The sequence below is a fragment of the Ammodytes marinus genome (genome assembly GCF_949987685.1).
Source record: "Ammodytes marinus genome assembly, chromosome: 13".
In the NCBI taxonomy this organism is placed as follows: domain Eukaryota; kingdom Metazoa; phylum Chordata; class Actinopteri; order Uranoscopiformes; family Ammodytidae; genus Ammodytes; species Ammodytes marinus.
Genome location: NC_137217.1, coordinates 11,497,673 through 11,520,714, shown reverse-complemented (window position 1 = coordinate 11,520,714; position 23,042 = coordinate 11,497,673). Strand labels below are relative to the sequence as shown.

Below are 23,042 nucleotides of genomic sequence, written 5' to 3'. Positions count from 1 at the left end.
AAACAGTTAATCAATAGACTGATTGAATTTTTTTGTGATTGTATTGAGCATGCCACAATGCCATATTGAAGCCATGTTAGCATAAAAGGGAACAAATACATGTTTCATTGGAAAAGGCAGTAGGACACAGTGGCATTTAAAATGAAATTCTGCACACGTCGGGGAATTTGTAAATAATTTTTTTACCCTAATCCATCACTGCTAGACATCAAGGAACAGACACTGCCTCATAACACCTTGCGGACTCTAGCAGCATGCAGGTAATAGCTTTTTCATTTCTCAGTCTCTCGGTCCCAGCTTGTTCTGAATATCAAAGTACAGCCAGGACTGTAGATCATGTCCATCTGATAATAGTTCTGTGATAATTATACTTTTATATAGAAAATTGAAGATCAATTGCTTGTAGATTAAAACATCTTAACAAAGCAGCCTATGAATGAGTCAAAGCATGGCAAAGCAATTAAGGTTGCCTCAAAAGTGTTCTAAAATCTTCTTAATTATTCTATTCTGTCAATTATGCTTCAATGACAAACAGAGAAAATGTTTTGAAAGAAATATATCAGGGTGTTTTATATTCTCACAAAATGAAAAGTAGAGTATTTTCCTTCAACAGAGTTCAATTAAGACATTTTCTCAGGACAAATCCTTAGGACTAACACCTTGCTGATCACTGTCAACAGTCAACAGTGAGCCGGGCCTGAACATAAGGTAATACAAAGGAGAAAGAAAAAGAGATGAGACGGACAACATAGAGACGGAAAGGATTACCGATACATGACGGCAGGTGGTTGTCCCATGCCCTTCTCTCTCCAGTCATGCACTTTAGTATGCCACTGCCGTGCAGGGTGTAACCTAGGTCGCAGCCGAACGTGATGGTACTTCCAGCAAAGTGACCCTGGTCGCTGACTTTAAAGCCAAACTGCGGAACACCAGGATCATCACAGTGGGACAGCTCAAAGCCTGGACAGGGAAGATTCAGAGAATAGGAGTTAAAGACGGACAAAATACGAAGGCCAATTACGCATACAAGTCCAATTTACTTCAGTAAATCAGTGCACTATTCCCATTTATCTGTATAGTAAAGAGGTATTGATTGAGCATTGAGAATGCATTTCCAGTTGAGCACATGAGGGCTGGGCTATATACGCTGGGCTATATACTTGGAAGTATTTTTGGACAGAGAGAACAATTAGATGTTCGCAATTAAATGTCCAATTTAGTGTGGATATTTATCATGACTGAGGAACTGCACATCCAATTGTAACACGTTGTGGTTTAAACAAATTAAATAAAATAAACAAGCCACAAAGAAGAAAATGTTGCAATAACTCTTTTGCTCACCATATTTGAACTTTACCATGGCCGTTATATGTGTCCCTCTCTTTGGGGTACTAAATGTAAGTGTTCTTCTATGCAGCAACAGTGGCCGCCTATAAACCCAGCAGTGTTGATTTATGGTCTCTTCTCCCATCGAGGTCCATGCCCATACCAGATGTTATGGTAGTATTACAAGTGTCATGCCCAGTATAAATCTCCAGCAGTTACTGCTCCTGTTTAGAAAATTACTTCAGCACTTTTGGTAGAAGAGTCATGAAAACATGATCAGATGTCATGTTCAAACAAGATGTACACTGCCCATATTCCACTTCCTTGCCCTTGGTCTGTTCACACATCAGTCAATCCTCCTCTGCAAGTTAAAAAGAGCAATTCATTCTAGTTAAAAGAGCAAGTAACAGCTATACTTTGAGAGGGATGAGGGGGGCAAGCTTGCATTCTGCTATCATCTTTTGCATATCCCTGGAACAATCTGAAATTATTATGTGATTCTTAATTATTGGTAATTCTGTAAGTCTTGAGATAGCCTGTAATTAAACCATAATGTCTTCTGAACTAATTGCACTGAGATGATGATGGTACTTTATTGAGTTGTTGTAAATGAATACCCATTTCAAATGAATATACTTTTTATTATTATTTTTGGAATAATGCTGAACTGCCCTCTATCGTAAAACTTAAATAATTTAAACTATAATAAAACAGAAAATTACCAGTATGGGCCTAGTAACTTCAAGTTAGCTTAAAACTATTTGGCTTTCATACTTTTCATGTTAATACAGCACTTGGCATATTGACATTCTCACTAGCTTGTTGAATTCTACCTGAGATCCCCACTGGTAGACAACTACAAAAATCAGAGTGCAACACTATAAATTGGACAGTATGCAACAGTATGCTGTCAGCAAGCCAATTAGGGGGAGTGACAAAACCCATATATAGTCCCCTCCATAAGTATCGGAACAGTGAGGCCAATTCCTTTATTTTTGCTGTAGACTGGAAACATTTGGGTTTGACACCAAAAGATTAATATGAGACAATAGCTCATTAGCTACATAGCACATCTGGATCTGATACACAACTGAGAAGATATAATTTTTTGAAAAAGAACACAACATTTTTAGGCAAGCAAAAGTATTGGAACAGATAGACTTTAAATAAATTAAAGTGAATAAACCGTAATATTTTGTCACAAATACTTTGCTTGCAATAACTGCATCAAGCCTGTGACCCATTGACATCACAAAACGTTTGCATTCTTCTTTTGTGGTGCTTTTCCAGGCTTTCACCGCAGCCTCATTCAGTTGCTGTTTGTTTTGGGGGGTTACTCCCTTCGGTCTCCTCTTTAGCAGGTAAAATGCATGCTCTATAGCGTTTAAGACTGGAGATTGACTTGGCCAGTCTAAAACCTTCCATTTCTTACCCCTGATTAACTCCTTTGTTGTTTTTGCAGTTTTTTTGGATCCTTATCTTGCTGCATGATGGAGCCTGGAGAGAGCACCTTGCCTCGTGTGAATGTGTATGACTGCTGTATGTTTGATGTGGTGGTCGGAGGGGCCGTAGGCGCTGAATGGCAGCCACGCTTCCGTCAGTCTGCCCCAGGGCAGCTGTGGCTACTATGGTAGTTTACCACCACCAGTATGACTGTGTGTGAATGAATGGAACCTGGAACCCTGTAAAGCGTCTTTGAGTGCCTTGAAAAGCGCTATATAAATCCAATCCATTATTATTATTATTATTATTATATACTGCTGAGGCACATACTATATATATATATATATATATGATTTTATTCAGGACACATGAAGATCCATAGTACAATGTATAAAAAATAGAGTCAATACATAAATAACAACAAAAAGCACACCAATGCATGCAGATTAAAAAGAAATAAAATAAAAATAAAATAAGAGATCAGCATACAACACTTGCAGTATACAAAGATGCCCTCCAATGTCTCCAGAGTGTAGATGAGAACCTGACAGAGCTGAGCCCAGGCTTGGCCAATGCCTGAATAATACTGTTTTGTGATGCTGTCACTCTACATATAAAACGAAACATCAAATTCCTAATTAAAGCATGACAGGTAGGCACACCAACATTTACAAACATTTGACTGGCACTAGACCATCTCGGTATTCTGAGAAGTATCCGCATTCCATCATTATACGCCACAGTTAGTTTTTTCATATTGCTTTTTCTGTAAGCACGCCACAAATGAGCAGTATATAGCGGAGTACAGAATGCTCTAAATAGTGCAACCTTTACAGCAGTAGAACACATGTTAAATTTACGTGCAAGCATATTGGCTTGACCATACATCTTACGACACTGTCTTTTAATGTCTTTATCATCTGACAAATCATTAACAAAATGGTGGCCTAAATACTTCACATCATCACATACTTTAAGAGCAGTACCAGATAAAAAGAAATCAGGAAATACCAATTTCCTGTCTTCTTTGCCTCTGACAATCATAATATTGCTTTTATTTGCATTATATCGAATATCAAAATCCACACCGTATTGGGAACAAACCTTCAAAAGTTGTTGTAAGCCAGCACTATATGGGCAAAATATAACCAAATCATCTGCATACATAAGGTGATTAATGAGGCTATTGCCAATCACACATCCTGTATTGCATGCATTCAACTGCTGTGACAATTCGTCCATATACACATTAAAAAGAAAAGGAGATAGGATTCCACCTTGGCGTACACCGTTACCAACATAGAAAGGTTCTGACACAGAATCCCCCCATTTCACCTGCATAGACTGATGAGCGTACCAGTAGACTAAGATTCTAATAATGACTTTAGGCACTCCTCTATGATGCAACTTAAGGAACAGTTTCTGATGATTCACACGATCAAATGCCTTGGAAGCATCTATAAAACACGTAAAGACAGTGGAATTCAAGCTATTATATCGGTCTAAAATTTCCTTTAAGGCAAATATACACATATCAGTACCATGTTTACGTTTAAAACCGAATTGGTTATCTGTGGTAAGAATGTACTTTTCCAACCTGCTAAGGAGGATTTTCTCCAAGATTTTGGAAACAATGCTGGCTAAAGCTATGGGCCTATAATTGTCTATGCTGTTTATTTTGCCAGCTTTGTCCTTAAGAACAGGGACTAATAGTACTGGTAAAATGGCTTCAGGCAGAGACCCATGGCCTAAGAATCCTGTCATACATATAGCAAGCAGAGTAATAAGTTTCCTGCTAGCATATTTTAGATGTTCAGCAGTTATTTTATCAGCACCACAAGCTTTGTTGTCATCTAAACCCAATACTGCAGATTGTATCTCTTCTGAATTAATAACCACATTTTCATTATTATAAACATATCCAACCTCAAAATTATTCCTCCCATTACAGTTAAATAACTCATTATAATGTTGTCGCCACATCTGACAGATAGCATCTGATCCACTGACTCCCTCAATATCTGTAGGTAAGGGCAATTTACTATTGTTCATGGCTCTAATCTCTTTCCAGAAATCATTATAGTTTTTATATTGTAATTTACATGCCAGAGACTCAGACCTCAGCGAGTTCTCATTCCTTTTGATGTATCGAAGTGCGTATTTAAAATGTGCATTTGCACGTTTCTTCTGTTCAAATAAAGGTCCCTGTCTGTCTCTACCAGACACTATCCAGGCTTTAAAAGCCCTCCTAGCTTCGGCATGAAGCTCTGCCACATGCTCATTCCATCCAGGCTTGATATTCTGAAGCCCACACTGGAATTTATAAAAAGGCCTACAGGCAGCATGAAGTGATTTCACAATTAAATCATATAAAACACATAGGTCATTAATATGTTGCGAATTTTTACAGTTAATATCACAACATTGTATGGCATCTTTAGGCAATGAAATGTTTCCCAGCAACCTATCAGTATTAGTTAAATAATTCTGGACATCTTCTTCAGTTAGCTTAGACCAATCCAGTCTCCCTGTGTTGATGCTACTAGCCACAGTAGACAAAGCGGGTAGCTTCTCAACATTCACAGACAAAGAAAATGGTATATGATCAGCATTTGCAAACTCATAATGAATCTCCATGGCATCCACTGAGTCATGAGCATCAGTTGTACCAACACAGTGATCTAACCATGAGGTAGAATGCCATGCTTCACTGATGTGAGTGTAACTATCAGCAGGCAGGAAAACCTTGCTTGAGAGTACTAAACCAGCATCAGAGCAAAAATTAATTAGATGTCTAGCAAAGAGAGAATTCATATCAGAGATGTCAGCATTCATGTCTCCTACAATGAAAATACAGGTTGAGGCATTATCTTGAATAAAAGAGCCAAGAAATGCTAATCGATTAAGATATTCTGCTTCATTGACATAACACTCATAAGGAGTGTATATGTTTATGAGGATAAACTTTGTATCATGACAATTAAACTCTATACCAATAGCCCAATCCACTCCCAATCTTACCACTGAAATAAGTGGATCATATTTCTTATTCCAGAGGATAGCTACACCGCCGGGTATCCTACCTCGGACAATTTTAGTAGTTAGATCAGTAGTAGATTCTCCTACCCCATAAAATTCATTATGTAATGCATTTAGACCTTCCAAATCCTGTTTGGCTAAGAAAGTCTCTTGAACACACAAAACATCACAGAACCCAAGAAGTTCATCTACAATAAAACGACGTGACCTATCCCCTGGACTGTGTCCAAGACGGAGGCCACGCGCATTATACGACCCAACTCGAAACTTCATGATAGGGATTTATTTTCTACACAGACTGCTCATGATTCACTTGCCCATTGTCGTTGGATGTAGTGGGCTCCAGGCTTCGGCCACCAGGAGACAGAACAGCTGCATTGGCTTTGCGCTGGGCTCCAGTGGCACGCTCAGCTGCGTGATCTCCACCAGCTGATGCGACACGGGGCTGACGGGCTTCATAGTAACGGCGAACGTAAATTCCTGCTGGCCACAGCTGCGGATCGTACATCTCATCTACTTCATTGCATTCAGCCATGATATGAAAAGAGCTGAATCTGTCCCGTGCTGATTCAATTCTCCGACATGACACCGATCTGCCCAGTTTATGTGTCAGATAGTCACGTAAGGTGTCAGCTTCCATATCAGGAGCAAATCGTGTGGCGAACACACTCACCAACTTGGTTGTGACAACTCGAATATTACTCCCGTCGCCAGTTCCAACTATTCCCATCTGCTTCCTCTCACGTCTCTTGGGTTCACGCAGGTTAGGTTCACGCAAATGACGGGGTTTTGGCTGAGAATGCCCCGAGGCATTGGCGTTATTCGGCCCCGGCTTAGCACGCCGACTGTCTCTCACAACCTCGCTCCATTTAGGCGACTGGGTCAGAGTTAGTGGAGGGATATTCATTGCCGTAGCTCCCGGTGCAAACTCCGATGTCAGAGCGCGCACACCCAGCTGCTCTTCCACCTGAACATCACCGGTGATATCGGGTGCAGGTGATCCATTAGGCCTCTCTAGCACAGCCACCCGCCGGTCCATAGCCGCTGTTAGCACCCGCAGGTCATCACTAATACTTGCTTGAGTTACAAGAATCATTTTCATGCTGGATACTTCCTTGTTAAGCTGTTCAATCCTGCCAAGTAGGGCAGAAACATCAATGCTGCTAAACGTGACAGGAGGAAGCTCATCTAGATAATAAGAAACAAATCTGGGAATATCTTCCCCACATTCGTTCAGAATCTTTAGGCAGGCCTTAACGTTATTAACATCCTTCTGGGGACCTTTGTGCATAACACATCGTTGCGTCGTGTTCGGACAGACTTCAAAGAGCACCTTTTTAGACTCCTCAATCCACTCCGACGAGAAGTTAGTAGAAGTCAGCATAACGATTTCGTCTTGGCTAAGTGTCCTCATTTTAGTGACGAGGAAGTTTAAAAATTCATCCTCCACAATCAGTTTGCCATCGATAGTTTTAAAAATCTCGGGCTTAGAACGTGAACAAACTTTACTGCTGGCAGCTCCACACGACGCTGCGTCCATATATGCATGCACATTGGTAGCACACACACACACACCCACACACACACATATACTCATTTCAAACAATCCCAAAAATAATTGACCTGTGTTAATAACACAAGTAGGCTATGGATGCTAATTGCAGAAGTGGTGAGTAAAGTAAACAAATTATAAACTATTTTTCCTGCCAGAATGGCAGAGGAAACCCATGCTGTTTTAAATTGAAACCTTAACCTTATTATTATTACTATGATATTATTATTATTGGACATAGTGAAGGAGAGATTGCCAATAAAGTGTAAAACATTGGATAATGGACAAAGAGAAAAGTGAAACACACAGAAACGTTAGGGGAAGTGAGGGTCAATTAATTATATATATTTTTTCGTTATTAATTCACTGCCATGTGAAATGCCTGGCTTTAGGGCCCAACACCCTCAGGGAAATTAAACGTGACTTACTATGGTATATGAGCCGGAAACCTGCTGCCGTTGCGTCCTGGTCAGAGTAAAATTCAAGCCACAGACAGTTGGAGGTGCTTGTAAGGGATAGACCTTGCATCGATGAGCCAGGGTATGTACCTAGGAGTGGTGCTGCACCATCTTTACCATCATAAACCTGATCAGAGACAGAGACGACAATCATGGAGAGTCTTACTGTTCGTGGAGGATTAAGTACACACAAAAAAGTAGAGGGATAATTAAATCTTAAGATTGAAGAAAGTACCATTGAGTACCACAATTTAAAAGAATATATTAGTATTGTATATCCTTTGTTTTATATGGCACCTCAAATGCAAAACCAATGCCCTCAATGGGATGTGAAATTAGATTGGAATGACTATATTTTGTCCCATTGATTTAATACTTTGCATTCATATTGTAGAGATGACTTTACTAGGCAGATGAAGACAGGCAGATGAAGTTTTAAATTCGAAGAACTATACCAAATATATCCTGATGGACATCTGTAAAATAAGAAATGAAATACAACGCTCTAGGCTTTTCGTTTTGAATACTACTGGGGCCCCCCACTATTTGTGTTTTCCTCTTTCTTCAAGTCAATTTAGCTAAGTGTGCCATTCTCTAAAGAGGTCTTTCCCAATTTGAGATGTTCTCAAAATGAATAAGCACCAGAGATTACTGTCGACTCAACTCCATTACTAGAAACACAGATAGTAGGCTAAAATGCTCTGTTAATTAGTGCAATAGACAAGACATCTGCACCCCAAAAAGAGTGCCTTCCAGCTGTGAAGAGGGAGCTATATAATCACTTACATCACATCTGTGGTGCTTTCCAAAACTGTTAAATGCCCTTGAGCAAAGAAATGAATCCCTTTCTTCTAAAAACGATGATACTGCTGCTGTTTGACCTTAAAGGGATAGTTTGGAATTTTGGACATAGGGCCTGATTCCCAAGTTAGCATAAGTGTTCTTTATCATTGGAGACAGTTTTCAACACATTTCATACAGTCCTTCTAGTTGCAGAGTTTGCTCGTGCTAGGCTAGCGCACAGGATTGGGGTCTAATTAGCCTGCTACTAAAACAGTCTTACCCACTCCACAGTACACCCGAGGCTTATCAATTATAACGCTAGACTATCGATGTAAATGTCTGTGTTGATAGAATAATGTTGGAAATAAAACCAATCTCGCATTGCATGAATCATCGCATTTTGAGGGACTACTTTCTCAGCAGCAGCGGAATTTTACTTTGCTCCGGCTAGTTGTGTAACCGAATCACTACAGCAGAAAGTAAACAGAGCAGCGTGGGACAGAAGCGGAAACGAAGGACTAGGCAACACGGTGGTTCAGTGTGCATTTAGGAATTGTAAAAAATAAACCCTATCGATGTGCAGCACAAAGTTTCCACCAATTTCCAGTGGCTTGTTGCTTCTGGTTTGGACATAAAAACACCGGTGGAAACAGTTCGCAAACGGAGTATTTGTAACGATAATTTCAGACCGGACGACTTTGAGAAACCCCCGCAATCTAAAGAGCAATAAATCACTGAAACCACTGATGAACAGGTAATAACTTTTTGTAGGCTACACTAGCTAATAAAGCTGGCCCCTTTCATAATGTTAGCCTACTGACAGATTGATGACAACGTTAGTGGAGATTAGTGTTGGATACAACAAATTCCTCATAATCGTCTTCAAAAGCAGACGCATCGCTAAGTCCTCCAAACGTGGCCATATCTTGTTAATTGAACAGGCTAATAAAATTCCTTTGTGCACTGTACTCTGCGTCTGTAGCAATGACAGCGGCAGATAAACAAACTATTATAGAGCCTGTAACCTGGGTAATATCAGTCCACCGCTACCGAAGCCTACTACCAGGAATATAACGCTGCTGCTGAGACACAGCAAGCCCCTCAAAATGCAATGTTGGTTTTATTTCTAACATTATTCTATCAACACAGACATTTACATAGTCTGGCGTTATAATTGATTGGCCTCGGGTGTACTGTGGAGTGGGTAAGACTGTTTTAGTAGCAGGCTAATTAGACCCCAATCCTGTGCGCTAGCCTAGCACGAGCAAACTCTGCAACTAGAAGGACTGAATGAAATGTGTTGGAAACTGTCTCCAATGATAAAGAACACTTAGGCTAACTTGGGAATCAGGCCCTATGTCCAAAATTCCAAACTATCCCTTTAACTCTTTCTTCCAAGGTAAAAAAAAAGGAAAATAAATTCTGCATTCCGTTTATTGCATCAGGACCTGGTTCTTGTACACAAACTCTTTAAAACATGACACAAATCGATTTGACTTCATTCTTAACCAAAGGCCTCTGTTCATTGATGGTTCTCCGTTCTCTCCGTTGTCGACGTTCTCTGACGAAAGCGTGTGTTTTGTGTGTTTACCTTGAAGATGTCACCTTGTGCTAGTTGAAAGGTGCTGGCGGTAATGTTGATGCCTTTGCCTGTTGCGACTTGAATGCTGTATACACATTCGTGGCTGTTGTCATAGTTCATTGGATAGTTTGGTGACAAAAGAACTCCCTCGCTGTTAGAGACTGTCGATCCACACTCAGCTGCAAGAAGAAAAAAACACACATACACACAGACAATATACAGTACATATTCAGTTAAACAGGTAACAGACAGATTACTAGATTTTGGAATATACAAACTCAAATTAGTAGACATTATATAACTGGTTCATTTCATCAGAACGTTCCTACATATAAAAGATATCATTCAAAAGTCCTATTTGAATTACTCGACTTTCATAATAATCATTATCATCTGGCCGGACACACTGGAAACGCTGAGCAGACTAGAACATACTCAGGGTAAAAACACAACAGGCTCCATTTCTAAGATTTACCACTCTGGCTTTCATGCAACTTTTTTTCATGCAAATACAAAACAGTAGAGGATTGCTTTCCAAATTAACTTATCTGAATTAACAGGTATGGAGCAAGTTATAGATTTTGAATAGGAGGGACTGCAATAAATGTTGTGCATTTCTATTAATGCTTTATGTTTACCAAGCATGTATCGTGTAAAATTGCCACAGGCAGGTTTGTGCAACAAAAAAAGTGTCAAGCACTCATTTGAATGACATAATACCTCTGCTATAAAATAATTTGATCTCACAAGCAGGCAAGTTACCTGACCATGAAGCTTCCTTCTTTGAAAAAAGAGATCTCAAAGGGTAGTCTGCATTTAAAATCAGTATTGGTTTCCTGAAGTAAATTCAATTGATCCACTGAGCTCTTAAATGTCTAATACACATTTTATATCTGTACCAAATACATTTAAATCCTAATCTTGGCAACAACAAAAAAGACATACATTCTGTAATTAACAAACAGGCAAGAAAACGGAATAAAAGCAGCTGACCACGTACCCACACACCTTGGCAGAGGGGCACTCCACATGCGGCGGCCACCTCCCAAGCACACAATCTCCTTTGACCCCTGTAGACGATAGCCCGTGTTGCAGTAGAAAGCCAGTGAGTCACCAATGCCAAACTTGGAGCCTGTGTGCCAGCCAAACCGAGGCATTCCAGGGTCCTCACAGGGTTCAAGATTGTACTCTGAAAACAAGATACACAAAAAATGCTGTCTTACTCACACACAATACTTATACCCATCTAATGATTTGTTACCTATACTTGGTATTTTAATTATAATATTGATAATAATCCTAAAAATATCGCTTCAAAGAAACTGTGCACGCTCTGCCAGAGAAAGCAATATGGTATTTGTGGGGATTAACTGTCTTGCTCAAGGACACCTCATCCAGTTGGGAGACATGGCAAAAGCTTGAACCCTAGATGTCTGGATGAAGGATGGGCTCTCTTAAAGTAGGCCACACCGCGTGCAGTATATATATACATGGGCTGTTGGAGGCCTTATCATTTGAGATGTAGAGGCAACTCAGGCTGCATCAGACAAATAAGGTCTTACTCCCAGCAGCATTCCTCTCACGCTTTGTATCTGGCAGTATGCAGAGCTTTGTGGGCCTGTATTGATGAATCTCAACACAGCAAGACAGTACAGCAGCCCCCCCCCCCCTCCCCAACTGTAGGATGTGGCCTGACAACATTGGCCAATTTTCATCAAAAGGTCAACAAAGGTTAGAAAATTAATTCTAAATCAGGAAATCTATAGATGCTAATTACAGAGCATGCAACACACACACACACACACACACACACACAAAGAGCCTCACAAGCTTAATTTCATGAATATTCATGACTGCATAAGTTATGCTTCACTTCAGCGAACAGCAGGCAAACATTTAGCCAGAATGCTCACGAAGCAGACCCCGTCTCTCCCATTTTCTCCTTTACTATATATTTATCTTTCTCTCTCCCTCTCCCTCACTCTTCCCCTCTCCGTCCTCTCCATCAACCCTGCTCACTCAGCATCACCATCTGTCTCATTTCCTTTCTCTTGTGCTGCCTAAGCCTCCCATCGCCCTCTCTCTCTATTTCTCCATTCCGAGGTCTCTGCATGGGGGGTGACATTATCTCTGTACAGCCCCCCTCCCCTTCCCACACTGTCTCCTTAGTCCTGATGATACTGACCCACATGGCATTCTTTGATGATCATTCCCATCACGCTCCCAGACCCTCTACCTGCGTGACCTCGTTGTCTCTTAATTATCCTGCTCTGATCGCCGCAGCCTGAGGCACGGTCTACCTTAAGCCTGCTCCCGTTTTGACCAACAAATCTCTCCTTAAATTACTTTATACACACTTTAGACTTTAGGCTTAGTACTTTTGATCTCATTATCGATCGACTCGTCTTTACCCTTTCCGTCTGTCTGTGTGTGTCACAGTGTGTCTTTCACTTTCGCTTTCTTTCCCCTCCCACTTAAACAACCTCCCTATCGCCGTAGTCTGCCTGTCAACAACGGGTGAACAAGTGTTTTGACGTTGAGAGCTGTACACCAAAAGCACATCTAAATAGCTGGATCTGTTCATATCTTACAGAAATACAAACCTCTTATTTGACAATAAATCATCTGCTAAAACATGATGTCAAAAGCTCTCGGGCCGTAATAGCCGTAGCCAAATTGTTCGAAGCAAAGTTGTTCTTTTGCAGCAAGTCGAAGTTATTATTACTTAGTCATATTTGATTTCAATACTAGGCAACCTTTGGAATATTTCCCAGATACCGTAGCCCACCCTTAAACATTGCTGCTTAAGGTCCCTATTACTCTCATGTGCCTTCCTACCAGAAAAGGAGATGTTGAATCCCTGCAGCGATATAGAAAAGTCTGAAATGAAGCGTAGCTGGGCCTTGAAGTTCCCAAACAGGCCGGCGTTCACTGGCGTAGGCCTCTCTGAGCCGGTGAGTCGAGCCAGTGGCTGGGCGAAGCTGCCGTTTTCTGTTATCAAAAGGTAGTCATGGTGATCCTCAAGGTGGAAGGAGTGGAAGGTGAATTGAACACCTTTGGGGGAGAAAATGAGAAAAGCCCAGTGTTAGTGGTTTACAGAAATGTGCGAAGAACTAATGTGAAAAGTCTACATTTGTCATGTTCATGTCATAACTGACCCACAAGATTAATATATAGATTTGCTGTTTACAGTGTAGTGCACAGACTTAAATTGAATGTGACAACTTTCAATCTAAACACATTTTTCATTCATTAAATTATAAATGCTTTAATCCTAAGAACAGCAGCACTGGAAATGAGAATATAATAAAGCATCCCACTAGAATGACCCTGTAGTAAAATCAAAAGTAAAAAATGTTGATTTAAAAAGAGAAAAAAGATTAAGAGCAATCCGATGAAAAATGAATAGACTATACAGTGATAACAAAATAAGTGAATATGCTTGACTTTCAAATATTTAAAACTATGTAATTGAAGAAGCAATGCTTTTCTACCGGTACATGAGAAGTATTCACAAGGGAATGTAATCAGTAATAGAAAATCTGCAACTGCAAAGAAAATCTATAAATTATCTTCAGATTGTTCAAAATGATTGTAAATTTTCTATCAACAAACTCTTATTGAACTTTAGGCTGACAAACACGATATATATCTGTACACCTACTTAAATGATCAAACTGTAACTTATGTAACATCTTCATATTCATGATGGCCAGTTGGTTACGTTCGAGTACAATAAGCGCTGCCATTTTAATGCAATCTGTTGAATCCAAATATGACTATATTGTCCTCCAAAATGTTTGGCTCTCTTGATAAAATACATTCCCAAATGAATACAAAACATGAAATGATTGATTGTGCTCTATAAACAGCAATTAGCAAAGGCAAATGACTCATTAAAGATCACATATTATGCTATTCTTTGGGTTAAGATTAAGTTATTTTGTGACTGCAAACTGTATTCATGGTGTAGTGTCCAAAAATCCTTCTTTATTTCTCACACTAGCGTTGCTGTTCGTCTCACAGCCTCTCTGCGAAGACATTCTGTTCAGAGCCTAAACGGAACTCTCTTTAAAGGTACGAACACACTGCACTCCGCGGCGCGGCGGTCGGCCGCGCGAATCGCAGGTTCCGCACCGCGTGATCATATTGGGTCATATTGTGTCCGCCGCCCGCTGCCCGACCAAAGTAGCCTTCTCCAACTCTGGGGCTCTGGGGATATGCTGGCCCTGGTGCTAACCGGTGCTGAGAGCACCAGTCTGCTGTGCTGATGGTGCTTTACCCAAGCTAACTGGTGCTAACTTGGTTCATAAAGCAAAACTGATAGCTGTACACAGCAGGCAACAGACACATAGGCTATTCACAGAACTTATGGGAGCAAACTGTGACTATTATGTTTTCATCCATCTTAATTTCCTCTGTCAGTCATCCCGAAGCGAGTGACGTCGGGAGGAGCTCAACGCTGATCGGCTATCGCGGCGCGGCCGGCGGCAAAATGTTCAATATTTTCAACTTCTGCGGCGGCCGCGCTGCCCTAGCCGCGCAGCGGCTGAGAAATACATTGACTTTCTACGTAAACTCGCCGCGCGGCAGTGTGCAGTGTGTTCGCACCTTAAGACCCCCGTCTGCCCGCTTCACTGCTACACTGTGAAGTGAAAATAGCGGAATGCAGTGTGCGCGCATGCAGATTTGAGCAGGCAGGTGAGGGACAGGCCTGAGAGTGCAGCAGCAATACCAACATCGAAATCTGTGTTGAACACGTAGCGAAAATGCAGGAAATTTTAATAAATCGCTGATCACGACCGGCACCCTAGTGTTGAAGGCTGTGCACAGCCACCCCAGACGGCCGGCAGGGAATACATCTAAACGCATGTACGTCATTATTTGACACTTTGGTATTGTTTAAAATTACTATAAAACATTATAACATTTATAGGTCAGAAAAGACGAAAAAGCATAATAGGTGCTCTTTAATCAAGAGCCATGCCTGTGATACGATGTCTAAATATTTGAATAAAGTAGGTATGGGATGTTGGTAACGAATTACTAAGTGAGAAATTTACAGAGCTAAAAAATAAAATCTAAATATTTATTTTCCATAGCAATCTGCACTCAATATACCATATATTATCAGTGAAGAAGGGCCTTGTTGAGAGAAGAGATCCAGAAGCTGGTCACTATTTGACTTCAATTCTATGCATTATCCTAATGTTAAAGCATGGTATCATCGACCTGAGTCTCATGGCGACGCAACCTGAAGCGACAATGAAACCTTACTTACAATGGTCGTCTGATTTTAAGGTGGAACATCTAGCCTATTGATGAATAAATAAGTTATTGTTACAGAACAAAATAAGGTGTTGCCTGACTCGCGTTTACATCAATGCCCATTGGAGATGAAGCCGATAAACACCAAGTTCTAATGCAGGATCATTTGACCTGGGACTGAATGCCGATTGCATACTTTCAAACTGCTGACAAAAGTCGAATGTAAGCGGGTTAAAACATTGTTTTGGGGCCAGTATGAAATGGCCATATTAGAATCCTGTGTCAAATTTTGATATCATTTGTCAACAAGTCGAAGTTCTCATAATTGTAGTTCATCAAGTATTCATTGCCCGTCTCCCATCAACAACCCCCCGCTCTTACAGTTCCCCTGTAAGCGGCTAATTTCTCCTCTTTGTGACCGAGACCACATCTTTAGTTCGGACCTAGGTCCGCTTGATTAGTCCCGACCGTGGGCCACAGGAGGTTTCACGCCAGTAATTTAGGTTTGAATCAAAGGGAATAGTAGGAAAGTCTGGACTAAACAAGGTAAGTGTGAAAGCCCCCTAAGTGTGTTGGGTACTATGCTTATGTATATGTGCAGTAATTACAGTAAATAAATAATTTCTCAAATGACAAGAGAATTTTTTTTTGAGGAGTTAAACGTAAATTTGACACATTTGAGGCCAAGGATAGGTTTGTGAGACTTAATCCATCTAAGATGAATAGCTGTGCTAGTTTATGACAGCATATTCTATTGGTACTGTAAAAAGAGCTGTCAAAGCTGTCAATCAAATGAGCAAGGAGAATATAACCTTTCATACATCTTTCACCCAACAGTGTAAAACGCTATCCAACTAAGGGATGTATGGAGTAGCCTGCTGTACAAAATCGGAATAAATAACAAATTCTCAGACATTAAAACTTGTGTAATATTATCCCTGCCAATATTCTGACCAGCAGCTATGGATGGAAAAAGTTTACCAATCTTTGCTCAAGTAAAGTATATGCTCTGCAGAATTCTCACTTCATAATAATAAATCCCTGTAATGTTCTTGGAATCTGCGATGGGGGTGTTGTTTTAATGTATAATTTCATAAGCCACTGTTAGGATAATTGAGTTTGTCACTGTGGTAAGCTCTGTAAAAGTAAACAAGTTGACACTGAGGTGTGTTATGTAAATGATGCATGCAAGTTCAAATAAATACATTATTTAAAATAACATCTTAATTTAAGGATATCCTAAACCAAATTTTAAAAAAAATGCATTTTACAATGCATTGTATGTTTATTTATATGTTGGTGAATTGGTAATAAAAATGTGTTGTATTTCCCTACCTTTTCCATGGCTGACTTCTACAGTCCAGGTACAGTTGAGTGAGTTGGGATACAGCTCTGGATAGCCAGGTGATAAGATGATCCCTCCAGGGCCCCTGATATCCCCACCGCATGATGCTGAATAGCAAAGGAAGATAACAAATGATTACTGTTCCTGAAAAAAAACATGAAAATTGTAAATGAACCAATAAATCTTTCACCTGAAGACAGAGAAGCCATTTAAATGAATAATACATTTGAGTCGAACCACATCCTGTCCTGCCATTTTATAAGTACCTGTAATTCTGCCAACACAATGTTTTTTTGATTTTTTTCTCTCAACCTGTCCAACTGCCAGTACATTACATTATTTATGATTCAGCTATCCATCCATATGTTCTTACCCTACGGTATCTTAAACTGAAGGGCACTGTCAGAAAACATGATAAACCATTGCATTTACTTACAATTCACAAGACCTGACAAGTATATTCATCCGATTAGAGCATCTGGCTTTATTTTCTCTGTGACTTCAAAGTGATTTTCAATTTCTGCTAAGTAGAGACAATCACTGCAAGGATGCATCAACCACTTTTTGGTCAGGTTGGGAAGATAATTCAGTTGCAACCCACTGTGAAGCGGACACCAGAGTTGATTTGATAGGCAGTGTTGTCTAAAGGAGAAACACTCATTGTCACCTCAGTAATATGACTCTCATGCGTGTTGACAATTGACATATACTCAACTGCCAGAAAGCTCCTCATCTCATTTACAGCAGTTAATGAGATAATTCACTGCCCTCATTGGCTGCTGCGGACCGGGAGGTTAATTTTAAATCTGCCTGAAGGTTAACTGGTCTAATTGGATATTCTTCAAACATGCAACTGTTTTTCACACGCTGTCATTGTGTTTCAACTAAAAGGTAATTTCACATAAGGGCAGATTTATGACATTTGACGTTTTTGTCTTTTCTTCTTCAAGTCGAAGCGATTGGCGCTTGGACATGTGTGTGTTCTTAGGCCAGAATGCCCTGGTATTGGCAATATAGCCAAACACATACTGTTTTCCTCAAAACAGCAACTGACGACAAATATTAGAAGTAGAACTTGTGTTCCTGCACATATTTTCAAAGTAATGAATGTCAGATGATGTTTTGTTTGGTGGATCACTCAGATGCCAGAGGCTCCACAGCTGTACACACCCACCCCCCTCTTATACTCTCTCATCCCCCCCCCCCCCCTCCCCCTTGGGCCCTTCAGCGAGCACAACACATCAAGGCCTGAATCTTTACCCACCAACAAATTATATGAAATATTTTATTAATGAGCCAAAATTACATAAAGTCATTAAAAGTGGATGAATACACTTGGCAAACAATCTACTTAAGAGGCTCCATTGGCAGAGAGTCAGGGAGTTTGGCACCAGTCTGGCACACACCTAGGTAAGAAAAATAAAATGCTCAAAGAAATCAAATTATTATTTTCACTGAAGCTGTATAACACGGCATAGTATCATATGCACGATATGGTGCTCCCGCCAACCCCTGCATGCAATCATTTGTTATATTTCGTGAGTGATCCGTGACTAACAGACATAATTTACGGTGTATACGCCGCAAGAATAATCGCCACGATTGTCCTTCAGTGCGCCCCTAAAGAAAAACTGTTCAAACACAGCCAAGAGAGGGAGAGATTATATGAGATATCAAAACTAACAGGAACATCCTGAACGTCATGCTTTGAAGCTGAGCATAATCTGTCTTCAGTATTACATGATTCATAACACCCCAAGTAATTTGTTCACACACAAACTAGATTTAATTGTTGAATAAAAATAATTCTGACAAGCATCTGTTTGGTTAGTCAGACCCACTGTGGTCTATCAATGCGTGTGTTCTTACTTCTTGCCAGCAAGGCCATTTCCTTCAAGGTTTGAGATACAAATACATCAATGGAAGCAGAGTTTCTTTGACAACCCTGTTTCGTTCCTTTTGCAAAATTACTTTAGAGACCCCTAACTAGTTACTAGTGTCAGAATCACATAAGTATGTGTGACTTACTGACAAATGTATCTAGAAATACCTGTATATGTCTGTATTTTTCTCAAAATCAAGTTGATGTCCTAATGCTGCAGAAAAAGTAAACAGTACTTGAGGTCATAACCAGGTCAAAAGCATTCACTGAACATTGTCGTTTTCATGACAAATTCTGATTCCTGTGCTGGAATGCAGTGTAAGGAAATGTATTTTTTTGATATACATACCATCACAAGTGGGCAGTGGGTGGCTCCAAAAATGGTTCTTCTCACAAACCAGTGGTTCGTCGTGGCTGAGCCTGTATCCTGGGTCACACTGGAAGGACACGATGGAGCCGATGGACAGATCATGGCTTAACCGTAAACCATTCACTGGGATTCCAGGATCCATACAGGAGTATGTGTCCAACGTGACCACTTGTGAAAAGTATTCAAATTAAAATCAAAGTTAATTTTGTTGTGTTTTGTTAAGAGACAGCTTTACTTGTACAGCTTCACATTGGCAATTCAATTTCACTATTGTCTTTGCAGTCCCGTTTGTTTATAAACTGAATCTAGGGAATCACAACACTGATGTTTTAGATAGTAATAATCTGATCATTATCGAGCCACACATCTTTATTGTGATGTGACATGAGCAATATGTATTCAGTACAGCAATATTGTGGAAGTTACTTTGTTTTTCCATTCTTTCAGAAAAGTATGTCAGCTTCTGTTCAGCTATGTATACAGTAGATCAGGTCTGGTCTTTCTTATTCGAATCAAATATGTCTGTTGAAAAACAGAAGGTATATTGAACTCATATAGCATTCATGAAAATGTGAATTGGCAATTCTTTTTCTGCAACCTGTACAACTACTAGGCCACATGCCGAGAGATCCCTTTGATGTTACTGCAGTCATCTTATGGGTAGGTCTCAGGTCATACACAAGAGAGGAAGTGTGTATTCCCAAAAATATATTTTTTGTTAAGACTTATTGTATGACTTTAAAAATTAATGCTCACTTGTGCTTTCTCAAAAGTGGAAGACATCTATTACAAGATGAACACCATGGCCTCTGGGACATAACTGGTGTTAAAGATTAATCTTAATACTATCTTGTTCATGTTACTTTAAAGCAATCACTCACTGAGATAAGGTCAGATTGTAGAAGGCAGATGTTCCAGGTGGAGTACAGGTTTTTTGTAAGGATAGAGAATTGGGGGTATAACCCCGGTGTGACTGTACAAATAGACATGCTGCTTCTCTATTCATGCGTTTGAGCACCACCTCTTGCTTTCATAAAAAATAATTTGTCTATACTGTGTTTGCTCCCACTTAATCTTTAGTGATGCAAGCTCAAGAGAGATGCCCCCATTTTCCCCTCCAATTTACAGGACTGCTGTTTGGTTTTATTCCAAGTAGGCCTGCTTCTGATGCACTAAAAATGAACTGAGATTACACACTGCCTGGCAATAGTTGTGTAAGCAGGTAAAAATTTAAGTAGAATATTCTAAGCAAGCATTCAGGGAACCTGCATTTTAACTTGCCGTCACTGTTTCACAAACTATAAGAGGAAAATAGCTAAAATAGCTACTAATAGGACTTGTCTCTGAGCAGGATTTGGAAAATGCATTTATCTTCAGTAGACTTGACTACTGTAACCTTGTCTCTTCAGGTGTCTATTATCAAATAAAACGCAGCGCTGCTTTCTGTCCCCATAGTCAAAACTAAACTAACTAACTAAACTAATCACAAGTTTTTTCAATTTGAAGGATGTCTGGCATCAATGACTGTTAGCCCAGTATCAAATGGGTTTTAAGATACAGCGCAAAATGTGAGATGTATGTAGAAGTGTGCTCACTTTAGAATCCAACAGAACCCAATACACACAGTAAGCAGGGCAAACACATATTATTATTAACACTTCATTGAACAAATACACATTTTCAACAAGTCTTGTTGTACTCCATTAGCAGCAGATGTTATTGTGTGCCATTTGGCAGGGCATTACTGAACATTTCAGTAATGATCACATGAATTGTGCCTGAATATCCTCTGGGTGCAAGTATTTGGGGGAAAATAGTAAATTTAAAAAGAATACAATTGTGAGTATTGACATTGCAGAAAACATACATGGAATATGTGGATCCTCATGATTTGATAATATTTTGTAGTTTGTCGTCAATAATTATTTCCAGGTTGTCCATTTTATACAAAGGAAAGGTTGCATTCATTATGGGCCTCTGTTTATTCACAGTATAATTCCAAACGGCCATTTTTTGTAAGACCAATTTTACAAATGAACTAGGCTGGGTTTCCCAAAAGCCTTTCAGCAATAAGATGTGTCCTAAATTGCAATGGAAGAAGTTAATATGATCTTACTGTTATTGCTTTTCGATAGCCTCATCAACAAAAGAGAAATGCACTTGAGAGTGAAACATAATAAGACAAAGGCACTCGTGGTCTGCTTTCAGTCAGTAATACAGACATAATAAGAAACTCTGTCTTTTGAATCACATCTGAGTGACAAGGGTAATGGTGCTAGGGCAAACAATCTGGGAGAATAGATCACAGGATGTCCAGTCTATTTTTGTATTTGATTTGTCAAAGACTATATCTCCATGCATAATGATGTGGAAAGCGGAAAAAAGGTTAACAACACTCTCCCCTGGGATAAGAAGATTTAACCAGACTGTAGTTATGAAGAGTATTTGATTATGAAGCTCTGAGAGTTCATAGTTCTCAGATTCTCTCAGTCGGTTCACTTGAAGACAACCTTTCTCCAAAAGCGTGCATCTTTAAACTGGGGGCTACCGTTGCATGTTACTATTAGCATACTATTTACTGACTTTGGAAGTCAGAAAAAATAACCTGGGGGCTTCACTGCATGCATGGCCTTTCTCTTTGTAATCCCTGTATTTGACACATCTAGCTTAAAATTCATTAAATTAAATGTAGAGAACCATACCATCCGAAAAATGCTTAGCACTCATAACTCAATATGATGCAGTGCATGCAGGTTATAGTAGCATATTCTCACCTTCGTAGAATATCTTGAAGCCACTGTTTGATCTACTGTTATCCGTGGTGAAAAGCAGATACAGAAAGTTACTGCTACTGAACAGGAACTGAGGGACCTGGGTTCCATTAAACGAGCCAACCAGAGGAGAGAGCAGGTTGGGGCCGTCATGCACTTCCAGGAAGTCATAACTGAGCTCAGTTTGAAACCTTTAAAGTAAAGATATAACAAAGAGCGGAGTTAACGGCATATATTTATTTTTGTATTCAACACAATACTTCTGCTTTGACAGATAAGACAGTGGGGAGCCATTTAGCATGTTGTGTCCACAGAAGCAGTTTAGCCTGTTGTGGTGTGAATCATTGGTCACCTTTAGGCCTCTACATGAAAAAAAACTTCAGACATTGTTTGCAAGTTGTAATCCATGTGTCTCTATATTATTGATACAGAGAGTTTAAAAGACAACTGCAAAAACTAAGCATAGAAAAACTGGCACAATTTAAGTAAAGAGGGGCAAAAGATGCAGGCTCATTTCACCAATACATCATAGGAAAAATAGCTCATTGTTCCTTCACAAAGTAGTGTGTCAGCACTAAGCAAACCTTGATTATGAAATATGAAAATTGTATGGCTTTGCTTCTTACTGGTTAGAAATAGCAATATTAAATTGAGATTGCATTGCTCAGGGGAACTGAGCAGAAGCAACTGAGCAATATAAAGAAATCTTGAGGCTTTCAACATTTTTGGAAACTAGGTCCAGGACTGCGCCCCACCTCATCTATATTTTCTATTTCTAACTAAGAGGCTTCTGTGTTTGTGCACATGAACAGTATGTGCGTAACATCACGCTTTGTGTGTCTGTATAAACAATATGCAGAGTCTCTGGTCAAGTATCATAGTAATCACATGCAGTATAGTATGGCGATATAGTATATAAGGGATTGTGCGCTGTGTCAGTTGTTCTCTGTGTCTTTGTGTGAGTGTGTCGTAGTGTGTGTGCTTCCATGGTTGAGTTGTTGCAGCACTTTCATACAAACCTGTCAAAACTGATCTTGATGGAGCTTCCCGACTCGGCCTCAATGACCCACTCACAACTCAGGGAGTCTTTGTAGTAGCCTGGCCACCCCGGGGAGAGGATGACACCAGAAGGCCCCGAGTAGTGGCCCCCACACGGAGCTGGAGGGGCAGGGACATGGCCAATGGGAGGAGGGATGGAGAGGATAGAATATTGTTGTTTCAAA

At 40.0% G+C, this 23,042-nt stretch overlaps 1 protein-coding gene across 1 annotated transcript in view; it reads right to left on the bottom strand.

The window, feature by feature from the left end:
* Nucleotides 1-23,042, bottom strand: part of LOC307260078 (CUB and sushi domain-containing protein 3-like) — a gene marked incomplete at its 5' end in the record, with an annotated part of 230,853 nt that overhangs the window by 120,008 nt on the left and 87,803 nt on the right. Inside the window, 9 exons of the mRNA XM_080040205.1 lie at nucleotides 769-960; nucleotides 7,789-7,945; nucleotides 10,193-10,362; nucleotides 11,184-11,372; nucleotides 13,022-13,237; nucleotides 16,787-16,903; nucleotides 19,028-19,216; nucleotides 21,823-22,010; nucleotides 22,839-22,977. Of these exons, the coding sequence (XP_079896331.1) occupies nucleotides 769-960; nucleotides 7,789-7,945; nucleotides 10,193-10,362; nucleotides 11,184-11,372; nucleotides 13,022-13,237; nucleotides 16,787-16,903; nucleotides 19,028-19,216; nucleotides 21,823-22,010; nucleotides 22,839-22,977 (1,557 nt within the window). The remainder of the gene's footprint in view (nucleotides 1-768; nucleotides 961-7,788; nucleotides 7,946-10,192; nucleotides 10,363-11,183; nucleotides 11,373-13,021; nucleotides 13,238-16,786; nucleotides 16,904-19,027; nucleotides 19,217-21,822; nucleotides 22,011-22,838; nucleotides 22,978-23,042) is intronic.